Source organism: Staurois parvus, unplaced genomic scaffold, assembly GCF_062004578.1.
Source record: "Staurois parvus isolate SC_StPar_1 unplaced genomic scaffold, SC_StPar_1.0 ptg000578l, whole genome shotgun sequence".
Classification (NCBI taxonomy): domain Eukaryota; kingdom Metazoa; phylum Chordata; class Amphibia; order Anura; family Ranidae; genus Staurois; species Staurois parvus.
In genome coordinates, this window is record NW_028318374.1 from 3202797 (window position 1) to 3216119 (window position 13323).

The 13323-nt window shown below is 43.0% G+C and overlaps 1 protein-coding gene across 2 annotated transcripts in view; it reads right to left on the reverse strand.

Moving 5' to 3' along the window:
* LRRIQ3 (leucine rich repeats and IQ motif containing 3) overlaps nt 1-13323 on the reverse strand; it is a 73513-nt gene that overhangs the window by 39878 nt on the left and 20312 nt on the right. For both annotated transcript variants that reach the window (XM_089692162.1, XM_089692161.1), the window contains exons 3-4: nt 12839-13162; nt 6071-6204 (exon numbers count right to left, since the gene is read on the reverse strand). In XM_089692162.1, the coding sequence (XP_089548288.1) occupies nt 6071-6204; nt 12839-13162 (458 nt within the window). The remainder of the gene's footprint in view (nt 1-6070; nt 6205-12838; nt 13163-13323) is intronic.

Below are 13323 nucleotides of genomic sequence, written 5' to 3' on the forward strand. Positions count from 1 at the left end.
TTTTGAGTCACCAGCACAGGAATAGAGAATAAATCATCTAATGGGGATACTTATCCTGGTGACACCTAAGGGAGGATTTATCTTGTTTTGGAGAGATCTCCTCTAACTTCCTGTTTAAAGAAAGATGAAATCCCCCCATTGGGATACAGACAAAAAAAACAATTGACAAGAGTTCTAACTAATTCTATGCTATTAAAAAAAAAAGTGATGGATTTACAGTATATATACTTTAATAGGAATATTAGACTTATGGACGTGTCAGATCCTGCTAACCGTCATCCTCCGCCAATATGTCCCCGATCGGTGCAAAGCCACCAGCTGATTCAGACTTTATTCATCATGTGGCCCTAACACTTCCCATCCTGGAGTGTCTCTTGAATTATACAGTATATGGAGTTGTAGTATTTTAACCACTTCAATACCGGGCACTTATACCCCCTTCCTGTCCAGGCCAATTTTCAGTGCTATCACAGTTTGAATGACAATTGCGCAGTCATGCAACACTGTACTCATATGAAATTTTTTATAATTTTTTTTAGACAGAGCTTTCTTTTGGTGGTTTTTCATCACCACTTGGGAGGAGGTATTTTTTGCTAAGCAAATTAAAAAAGACAGAATTTTTTTTAAAAAAGACCCAACAGACCCTAAATTTCTGTTATAATATTCTGCAATGAGTAATTTTTCTCTTGCATTGTTGTTTGTTGATGAAGCTGCACTAATGGGTACTGATGAGGAGGCACTGATGTTGCTGCACTGATATGCAGCACAGATGGGCACTGATAGGTGGCGTTGATGGGCACTGATAGGTGGCATTGATGAGTGGCACCAGGGGCGGACTGACTATTTGAAAACTCGGGCACTGCTCGAGGGCCCGGAGTCAGTAGGGGGCCCCATGAGATGCACCTTTTTCATAGGCTTTTTTGAGTTTGGGCAAGGACACAGGGGTCCCATGATCCGCTATTGCCCGGGGGCCCCATGAGTTGTCAGTCTGCCCCTGGGTGGCACTGATGGGTACTAATGGGAGACACTGATGGGCACTGATATGCGGCACTGATAGGCACTGATGGATGCCTCTTTTGAGCACTGATAGGTTGCACTGATGGGCACTGATAGATGGCACTGATAGGCATCACTGATGGGCACTGATTGGCAGCACTGTTGGGCAGTGATCAGCAGCACTTATAGGCAATGAATGGCTCTGTCGGGGCTGCTCTGATAATCAGGGAACTGATGTTCAGTGCTCTGATTATCAGTGTAGATGTCCCCTGTTACACTTGCTGGTCACCGGCTCTTCACACTATAACCAGCAAGTGTGTTTACACTGTGATCAGCTGTGATTGGATACAGCTGATCACATGGTAAAGGGCCGCTGTGATTGGCCCTTTAACATGATATGTTATCAGCTGTGTCCGAAGGACACAGAGATCACAGAGCACAATGGGTGCACACCACACCGGGTGCGTTATGAGCATGGTACTGGGAGGACATACATGGACACACTCCCAGAACTGAATGACCGCACTGTAGCTGTCTTTTGGTTATAGTGCAGTCAAGAAGCAGTCAAGGAAGATCTCAGCTTTACAGATTTGACCGAAATGCGTGAATGTCAGCACCCCTATTGGTCATTGAGCCTTTCTTTCACACCCTTCAAAGAATCCACGGCAAGGGGGCTTGGATTTGTGAGTGTACCTTCCTGGAGGCAGGGGGCTATCAGGAGACAATGGGGGGTTGATTTACCCAAGGCAAGAAAAAAGTTCACTTTGAAAGGGAAGTTGCCCTTTGCAAAGGAATTTTCCCCAGAGCTAAGTGAGTGAGGTGAAGCTCTGCTGGGTTCCATCATCCAATCATGTGCAAGCAAAAATGCTGTTTTTTTTCCTTGCACATGATTGGGTATCAGGGGTGGACTGACCATTTGGAAACTCGGGCACTGCCTGAGGGCCTGGGGTCAGTAGGGGGCCCCATGAGATGCCCCTGGTACCTTTTTCATAGGCTTTTTTGAGTTTGGGCAAGGACAGGGGCCCCATGATCCCCTATTGCCCGGGGGCCCCATGAGTTGTCAGTCCGCCCCTGTTGGGTATTCTTTGCAAACTGAAACTTAACCATATTTACTAAGCTCTGGGGAAAATTCTCTTGGTAAGTCAACCTCCAATGTCTATTCCTGGATGGGCAGGTGACACTGTCCCTTTAAACTCAAAAAACTATTCACAGTGAGACACAATAGCCTAGAGCAGTGATGGCGAACCTATGGCACGCAGAGCCATCTCAGTGGGCACGCCAGGAAGAAGAGGAAGATGAGCGCACACGGACCGGCCATCCAGATCTCGTCCACACTGGACCCCCATCAAGCTACATTTCCCACATGTCTCTGGGGCCAGGGTGGGTGTGGACGAGAGGAAACGGCTCCAATGCGGCTCTGGCACCAGGGGTGATGTAGCCGGGGATGGGCGTGGAAGAGAGGAAGAGGCTCCCACACTGCTCCGGGGCCAGGGGCAACGTGTTCAGCGTGGATGGGAATGAGCTGCTGGGTTGGAAGCCACACCGACGCTGCCAGAGGTGAGATTAACTGCTTGCAGTGTCATCCATCAGTGCCCAGCAGTGTCGCCTGTCAGTGCCCAGCAGTGTTGCCCATCAGTGCCACCCATCAATGATGCCCTGCAGTGCCATCCGTCAGTGCTGCCCCGCAGTGCCGCCTGTCAGTGCTGCCCAGCTGTGCCACCTGTCAGTGCTGCCCAGCAGTGCCACCCGTCAGTGCTGCCCAGCAGTGCCACCCATCAATGATGCCCAGCAGTGCCATCCAGTGCCCAGCAGTGTCGCCCTGCAGTGCCACCTGTCAGTGCTGCCCAGCAGTGCCACCTGTCAGTGCTGCCCAGCAGTGTCGCCCATCAGTGCTGCCCAGCAGTGTTGCCCATCAGTGCTGCCCATCAGTGCCACCCATCAATGATGCCCATCAGTGCCCAGCAGTGTCACCCATCAGTGCCCAGCAGTGTCGCCTGTCAGTGCTGTCCAGCAGTGTCACCTGTCAGTGCTGCCCAGCAGTGCCACCTGTCAGTGCTGCCCAGCAGTGCCACCTGTCAGTGCTGCCCAGCAGTGTCGCCCATCAGTGCCACCCATCAATGATGCCCAGCAGTGCCGCCGATCAGTGCCATCTGTCAGTGCCTCCAGGTAAGCAAGTGGTTAATTGCAGTGTTGGCACTTTGAAATAAAAAAGTTGGTTTGTGTTGCAGTTTTGGGCACTCTGGCTCAAAAAGGTTCGCCATCACTGTCCTAGAGGTTAGCACTTCTGCCTTGCAGCACTAGGGTCCCTGGTGAGAATTCTGGTCAGGATACTATCTGCATGGAGTTTGTATGTTCCTCTCACACACCAAAGACATGCTGGTAGGTTCATTGGCCCTAGTATATGTACATGTCTATATATGCATATGATATTGGGAACTTCGATTGTAAGCTCCTTGGGGGCAGGGACTGATATGAATGTATGGTATGTAAAGTGCTGTCAACTGTTGGTGCTATATGAACATGTGCAATAAGTACAAATTTAAAATAACACTAAACTGGGGAAAAACTGTAGTTTTGATATGTGTGTTTGTGAACAACATACTGTGTATGTATATATATATATATATATATACACATATAGGGCTTTTCTTCTCATAGAATAGGTGCAGTAACTCCACTCTTCTATGTCACCCCTTGTCTATGCCCCCCTTCCCACCTCTGAGCACCGTCCCTTGGTTCCACCCCTTCCCACCTCCGACTACCGCTTCTTTTAGAGAATATGGACTAAAAAAACCCCAGCAACAATAGACCCTCCCCCCAACAACAATGGATCCTCTGCAACAAAATACTACCCCAGCAGCCAGCATTAATATACTCTCCAATAACCAGCAACAATAGATCCCTCACTCAATAGCATATTAATTCCAGCAACAATTGACCCCTCCAGTAACAACAGACCTCTCCAACAAAAATAGACCACTATGCAAAAATAGATCCCCTTCAGTGACAATAAATCCCCCAGCAGCCAGCAACAATAGAACCTCCAGCACATCCCAGCACCCCTTGCCATTACATACATTCAGTGCTGGAACTACATTCCCCCACGTTCCCGCTGAACAAAAAGCCATATATATATATATATATATATATACAGTATCTCCCAGAAGTGAGTCCACCCCTCACATTTTTGTAAATATTTGAATGTATCTTTTCATGTGACAACACTAAAGAAATGACACTTTGCTACAATGTGACGTAGTCAGTGTACAGCTTGTATAACATGTAAATTTGCTGTCCCCTCAAAATAACTCAACACACAGCCATTAATGTCTAAACTGCTGGCAGCAAAAGTGAGTCCACCCCTAAGTGATAATATCCAAATTGGGCCCAATTAGCCATTTTCCTTCCCTGGTGTCATGTGACTTGTTAGTGTTACAAGGTCTCAGGTGTGAATGGGGAGCAGCTGTGTTAAATTTGGTGTTATCGCTCTCACTCTCTCATACTGGTCACTGGAAGTTCAACATGGCACCTCATGGCAAAGAACTCTCTGAGGATCTGAAAAAAAGAATTGTTGCTCTACATAAAGATGGCCTAGGCTATAAGAAGATTGCCAAGACCCTAAAACTGAGCTGCAGCACGGTGGCCAAGACCATGCAGGAGTTTAACAGGACAGGTTCCACTCAGAACAGGCCTTGCCATGGTCGACTAAAGAAGTTGAGTGCACGTGCTCAGCGTCATATCCAGAGGTTGTCTTTGGGAAATAGACGTATGAGTGCTGCCAGCATTGCTGCAGAGGCTGAAGGGGTGGGGGGTCAGCCTGTCAGTGCTTAGACCATACGCCGCACACTGCTTCAAATTGGTCTGCATAGCTGTCGTCCCAGAAGGAAGCCTCTTCTAAAGATGATGCACAAGAAAGCCCACAAACAGTTTGCTGAAGACAAACAGACTAAGGACTTGGATTACTGGAACCATGTCCTGTGGTCTAATGAGACCAAGATAAACTTATTTGGTTCAGATGGTGTCAAGCGTGTGTGGCGGAAACCAGGTGAGGAGTACAAAGACAAGTGTGTCTTTCCTACAGTCAAGCATGGTGGTGGGAGTGTCATGGTCTGGGGCTGCAAGAGTGCTGCCAGCACTGGGGAGCTATAGTTCATTGAGGGAACCATGAATGCCAACATGTACTGTGACATACTGAAGCAGAGCATGATCCCCTCCCTTCGGAGACTGGGCCACAGGGCAGTATTCCAACATGATAACGACTCCAAACACACCTCCAAGACCACCACTGCCCTGCTAAAGAAGCTGAGAGTAAAGGTGATGGACTGGCCAAGTATGTCTCCAGACCTAAACCCTATTGAGCATCTGTGGGGCATCCTCAAATGGAAGGTGGAGGAGCGCAAGGTCTCTAACATCCACCACCTCCGTGATGTCGTCATGGAGGAGTGGAAGAGGACTCCAGTGGCAACCTGTGAAGCTCTGGTGACCTCCATGCCCAAGAGGGTTAAGGCAGTGCTGAAAAATAATGGTGGCCACACAAAATATTGACACTTTGGGCCCAATTTGGACATTTTCACTTAGGGGTGGACTCACTTTTATTGTTGTTATTTTGAGGGGACAGCAAATTTACATGTTATACAAGTTGTGCACTGACTACGTCACATTGTAGCAAAGTGTCATTTCTTCAAAGTTGTCACATGAAAAGATAGAATAAAATATTTACAAAAATGTGTGGGGTGGACTCACTTCCGTGAGATACTGTATCTACTTCCAGTTCGTTCTCTAATTTTCCATCTAGCTATCATCCTGCAGATCAGATACAACTGAGAGTGATTCCTTCCACAGCACTCATGCCCTCCAGATTTGACTACTTAACAGTTTATTTCCCCCAAAAGATCGGGGCTCAGGGAGCTGCGGGCTCTTTATAGGAGGCCATTATTGTTATACGGCGGTGTGTTCATGGGACGCTAGGGCTCATATGCTTTATGGGAACATAAACCACTTTCTGAAATGTGTTTCTTATTTTCTCAGCCCGCTCCAAACAAACATAAAACCGATCGGAGAGCGTTCTACGTACCCCATCCTCCGCCGCACTAAATACCCTCGTATCCATTTCTGGACAATTAGCACCGGAGAGGAGGCGGCCAGAACGCAATTGATTTTTGTAATGATTTTGCTCGTGTCTTTTGTCTCGCTTTGCACGGAGATCTCCTGCAACACAACACAAGAAGGTCATAGGCAATGGAAATTCACGCTTATTTAACCTGGACCCGTCATTAAGGCTCGCATTTCACGTGGATCAATAAAGTATATGTCAGCATTACCAAATCATATTATTATTTGGAGTAAATAGGTATCTCATTTTTGACATAAATAAAAATCATTGTTCTGCAGTTCCCAGCCTAGGCAGCGCAGGTCACATGGGTTCTGCCTACCAATCATTTCACTTGCTTTTAATAAGCAGCAAAACAAGAGGGTCAATGGCCTTCCTTGTATGTACTGTATACTCGGCATTATTATAATCTATACACACAAATAACATTGTTAATACAGTAAAACACATCAATAGGAATGGCTGAGAAGCAGAACTGAAAGCAAGCAGGCAAATGCAAAGCTGAAATGCAAATGTGTGAATTGATTTGTCTGCCATAATATTAGCAATTTTGTTAAAGCTGAACTGCAGGCGCAAAAACTCTCATTTAGATATATTCCTCAGTAGCCACACAGAATATCACTCAACTTTGTGTGTACCAAATTCACAGATCCCATATGGAAGAAAAATATATTTGAAATATATTTTAAAATATTCTTCCCAAATATATTGTCATATATTTGCCCTCACTTTCCTTCTGTACTGAAAGTATTGTAATTATATTCATGAATGACTCTTTGTTCACCTATCTATTAACTGATATACACAAATAATTTTTTATCAAATTAATAAAATTGATGTTTTTTAACAAATCAATCTTTTTTATGTAAAAGGGAGGGAATCTTATGATGGCACCCCGCAGTAGAGTATTATAGAGAGTGTTGAGAGTAATATGGAGCAAGAGATTATACAATATCTTTGGGCTGTAGGATAACTGTCTTTAAATTGAGGTATGAACTCCAAGAAAATGGCCGCTAGACCACCACCCCTAGACATATAATTGGCCAGGGAGAGAGATAAATAGAAAGCCGGCCTATGATGGGCGTATATCCTGACGAAGTCACATGGTCCAATCGTGACGTAACGCGTAGATACGTTCGTGGGAGGAGTCGTAGCGGTGATGCGGCTGACGCGGTGACCACCACCCCTAGACATATAATTGGCCAGGGAGAGAGATAAATAGAAAGCCGGCCTATGATGGGCCTCTATCCTGACGAAGTCACATGGTCCAATCGTGACGTAACGCGTAGATACGTTCGTGGGAGGAGTCGTAGCGGTGATGCGGCTGACGCGGTGACGTCATATCCGACGTAGGCGCCATTTTTGTACACCTTATCAGAATCCATACATGCAGTACACCCATAGCGTGGTGAAAAAGCTGTTTTACACTTACAAAAGTGTGAGTAGGAATTTTTAAGTGTTTATAGCGTTTTTATGCAAATAAATGGTTTTACACTATGCTGGATTTCTTTGCCTTGCTGGGAACGTATTTGGAGAGGTTCCAATTTCATTACTAATGAGAGGGTCTCAACACTACTGCTGAGGAGGATCTGACGGTCTGTGGAGGAATAATAAGGCATCATTTGGCTCATTGGTCCTGAGGGGCCTGGGCAGGAAGGTGAGGGGGCACCCCTGTCACTGTGGATTGACACCCCGTTTGTTTGCACTTAGTGTGGAGCACATGCACAAAGAGTCATTCATGTGTCCGATATAGTGTGTGGACTTCACTGTATAGCATTTCTCACAGCACCGAGAGTGGACACAGAAAAACCCCATGATAGGGGCATCACAAATATTGCATGTTTTACATATATGTGTATAAGTATTTTACAAGTTATAGCGCTGCACTATTAATAGATATTTATATTACATTGTATTGTGTGCCTGGGTTGTGGCATTTTAAGTGCTAGCTGCTTAGTGATAGGGGATTTAATAGCGCAGGAGGCATACTATACATTGTAATTGTATTGTCTCCCTTATATTGTAAAGCACTGCGCAAACTGTTGGCGCTATATAAATCCCGTATATTAATAATAATAATATTTGAAATGCTACAATTTTGGCCATATTCAATATATTTCAAAATATATTTCAATGAATATATATATATATATATATATAGTATATATATATATATATATATATATATATACTGCATGTTGATGTGTTTTTTATATATTACAAAATATATGAAAAATATTTTTAGAAATATATTTTTTTTAAATATATTCTTCAGATTTTTTTTAACAAATAAAAAAGTCATTTTAATATATATTTTACATATATTTGTAAATGCATTCCAAAAATGTAGATTTGTATTTTTAAAGACACAGTATATTGGAAATGTATTTTTAAAAATATTTTTTCAGATATTTTGTAATAAAAATGCATTTCAACATGCAGTGTATATATATATATATATATATATATATATATATATATATATATATATATATATATATATGTATGTATATAATTATTTTCTATTTAAATATATTTTGAAATATATTGAATATGGCCAAAATAGTAGCATTTCAAATATATGTCAATATATTTGGGAAGACTATTTTTAACAATATGTTTCAAATACATGTTTTTCCATTTGGGATATTACCTAGTAAAAGTAGCAGTGATATCATCACTGTGCTGTATATAACCTGTGCAGAGACCAGAGCTGTGATCACTCATCAGGTTCTACCCGAGTGTTACTGTGGCTATTTTAGTGATTTTTACAGCACAGATATTCAGTATATCTGGAATAACATTTTACTTAAGTGTGTTGTTTTTAGAAGCTAGGCCTTCCTTATTCATATGCTAATTAATGTGTTGGACTGGTTTATGATATTAGGACAGAAGCTATGCTAAAGGAGTAGTGGAAGGGAAAAGGACTTGAACACAGCCATGTGTCGAGGACACAAAAGAAATAGGAGTTGTCTTGCAGGACTCTGAGAAGCAAGGAGCATTCAGAAATCCTGGATAAAAGGAAAAAGACTCCATCACAAGGTCCTTACAAGATGCAAAGCAAAACAACCCACTGCAAGCTACTTGTAGATATCTACAGGAGTGGGCGGAGACAAGACCATTCATTCTACAAAAGGAGAGAGAGCAGCAGTGAACGGCCTTTATTACAGGAAGCTCCCGCACTGGAAGAAATACACAAAGCACACCACAATTCAAAAATACACACGTCAAATGTATTTGGACAATATTCACTTGTTCTGGAGTTTGGCTTTAACTTCGGCAGAGAAAATCAGGTCTCCTGCTCTGCCAGACAGGGCTGCACTGTGTGACAGAGCTGTGTAAATCTCAGGACTGGATGGACAGAAATACAAATACTTGCCAGGTGAAACAGCCCATGAATATGCATGACAGCAGCGTATCTAGCTGCTAGCCTGGAGTTCTATTGTACTGCAATCACCCAATGGTTTAAATACAAGTTTATCTGTACTAGAGAAGAACAAGAAGGGAAGGCAGAATGTTCTCACAGATTGCACAAGGCCAATGTAAGATAAACAACCATTGTGATAAAACTCTAGTGTACGTTTACTGCATTTATCACTGAAAACGTACAGACGGAGTTATATTGTGCATGACGTGCTGAAAATTGTACAAAAATTCTCTCAGCCCCGAAAATTTTTTTTTTTCATTTCTAAGAAACAAAGTAATCCACAGAGCTGACAGCCTATAGAATGCATGCATTAAATGAAGGCCAGCCAGGATCATTGAAAGGACAATCTATTTGACTGTCTGGGTCCCCAAGGGATACCCTAACCTTTACTGGTATATAACCATCTTACTAATGTATCACTTAACGTCTGATTCTTAAGAGGGCCGCCTGGGAGCCAGACAGCACGGGAAAATAACCTGACAGATTTTTTTTTTTTTACCACACTTAAAGCCAGCTGTGATCCAATATTGTTTAGAACTGTGACCTTATATAACCACTTGCCCTCCAGAGGATTTACCCCCCTTCCTGACCAGGTCATTTTTTTTGCGATACGGCGCTGCGTTATTTTAACTAACAATTGCGCGGTCATGCAATGCTGCACCCAAATGAAATTTTTTTTCCACAAATAGAGTTTGTTTTGGTGGTATTTGATCGCCTGTGCGTTTTTAATTTTTTGTGTTATAAAAAAAAAAGACTGACAATTTTGAAAAAAAAAAAATATTTTTGACGTTTTGCTATAATTAGGCCAAAATGTATTCTGCTCCATGTCTTGCTAAAAAAAAATCCCAATACATGTAAATTAATTGGTTTATATGAAAGTTTTAGTGTCTACAAATGGCGGTATATATACTGGAATTTTTTTTTTTATTCTAGTAATGGCGGCAATCAGCGACTTATAGCGGGACTGCGGAGGACATTCTGGCACTGGGGGCGGGGAACTGACTTGGTGTGACTGACATCCCCAGTGACACCAATACAGTGATCAGTGCTAAAAAAAAAAGCACTGACACTGTACTAATGGCACTGGGCAGGAAGGGGTTAACATGAGGGGCGATCAAAGGGTTAACTGTGTGCAGAGAGTGTTTTACTAGGGGCTGTGTCTTTGTGCTTCACTGTAAGTACACTGCTTTGGATGGCTGTGCTGTGCACAGCCATCCAAAGCAGCGTGCCCAAGCTGACAGGGAGGAGGACTGTTAGTAAACAAAACAGTCCTCCTTCCCGTTGGAGATGCACGGTAATCACCGGGCGCCAGTGGGTAATCACCGCCTGGAACCCGGTGATTGACAACAGCGCCCCCTACCTGAAAATGCAAAATCACATATATATATATATATATATATATATGTGTGTGTGTGATTTTGTGCACCCCTGCCGCCCTGTAGCAGTATAGCAGGAATATGGTTAATAATAATAATAATATTAATATTTTGTTTCTTTTTTAGGGGTTAGGGGGTTAAGGATCGTCATAAATTTAGGCCAAAATGTATTCTGCTCCATGTCTTTGCTAAAAAAAAATCCCAATACGTGTAAATTAATTGGTTTATGTGAAAGATTTAGCATCTACAAAAGGCGGTATAGATACTGGATTTTTTTTCTTTATACTAGTAATGGCGGCAATCAGCGACTTATAGCGGGACTGCGGCAGGCATTCTGACACTGGGGGTGGGGGAAACTAAATAACAGTCACTGACATCCCCAGTGACACTAAACAGTGGCGTCCCAAAGCAGGTGCGGGGGGGTGTGGTACGCACCGGGTGACACCGACCACACGGGGTGACCCCGAACCCGCTCCACAAAAAGGTAAGTTGTAAAGAAAGCCAGCAATGGATCCGATCCATCCTGCGGGGATCGTCAGCTTTCTTTACAGCTTACCTTTTCTTGGAGCGGGTCCAGTGTCACCCTGTATAGGTTGCATGCTTATGATCCTGCGGGGATCGTCAGCATGCAACCTATACGGAGTGACACCGGTGTAGTGGCAAGATGTGTCTCCCATGTAGATGTCCCCCCTGAAGCAACTGCGCATGTCCCAGTTTCAGGCACGATCAATCGATGATAGAACTACTGCTATCATCGATTAATCGTGCCTGAAACCGGGACCGCTCTCTGCACCATTTTTTTCTGACAGCTCAGACATGCTTTATAAATTCTGGATTTGACAACTGCAGATTAACAGGTACAATTTATGTAGGGGGATTTGTTTCATCTCTGTGTATCAGGCCAGTCACATCACTGGGTATACATAAGGGATTACAACCACTCTAAAATTGTGTGCACCTGTGAAAGGGCAACAAATTTGAGTACCCTACATTTTCCATTGGTGACAATTTAAAAGCCCCTATAGGCCGTCAGTTCAGAGTTAACTATGAATAATCAGCCTAGAATTATTGCTCTCACTGCGACATTTGTGGCAATATGTAAAATTGGTAGCAGAATCAAAGTTTTCATACGTAGGCGCCCCCAACGTGTGAGTTAACATTCGTATGTGGGTGTATGTGGGTGTATGTGGGGGTGAGGGTGGGCTCAAAATTTTTGATGGGGACTTTAAGAGCTTAAATGAAACTTTATTTTTTTTATACTTTTTTTCACAAATTTTTATTTTTTAATCACATAAGTGACAAAGAGTCAGACCCAGAGACATTTTGCACTTCCAGGTTCTTAATAGGTAGAGGGGGTCAGCAGATGGTCATTCTCTGGTCTCCTTCCACTCCAGCCAGCAGCATCTACCATGCCAGTCCCAGGTCCGTCAATGGGAGCGTAAGCCCTGATGCACTTTTGAGATATCGACATTATTATTATCATCATTTTTATTTTAACCAATGACTTTTCTGAGTATAAGATCTCATTTTTTAAATAAAGTTTTATTGGGGTTTTATTGAAAATTTGCTGGTGCTTTTTTTCTTCTACAAGGATTTCCCAGTCTGCAGAAAGCTGCAAGGCCATGGATGTTAGCCATATATTTGTTCTGCTTTCTTCTAGAAACACTTGAATGAACATTAGATGGAATTCTTCTATCAACAGGACTGTGTCAACACTCAATTGCTGACAGATTTGCATTCATTTGAATCCAGACACCTATGTTTCCGCTAATAGTTTAACCCAATATTCATTTTTATTACCATTATTGCATGATAAAGGTTATACAAGGTAAGAAAGATCTACTGATTGTAGCAAAGTTGTGATATGTAAGAAAAGTTACTCATACACAAATTAATTTATAAGGTGAAATGGAAGAGGCATGGCATTACCTTGCTGGGAGCAAGTAACATATTCAGTTGCAGATCCGGGCTTAGTGCTTTGAATCCGCCATGCAGAGTCCAGTCCTCGATAATTTCTTCATCGGAGATTACAAAGTGATCTAAGGCTTTTAGTGACCATATACTGTTGACCACGATATGGCGGTAGTTTTTCTGCAAGCTCAGTGGTGTGTCATAGAGGGTGAGACCTAAGAGTGCAGGACAAGTGGATAAGAATTCTACATTTCTCACATTTCCAATGCGATTGTTGTGCAGGTAAAGCAGTTTCAGGTCCTTCAGATGTCTCCAGAATTCCATCCCAGGAAGATTCTGTATCTAAAATGTGCAAAAATGTCATAGATAGATAGATAGATAGATAGATAGATAGATAGATAGATTAGATAATATATTGCAGTGTATTCTGTCTTGGAGATGCCTATATAGCTGTATTTCCAATGGAAGTATGACCTGCATGCATGGCTGGACTCCTATCCCCT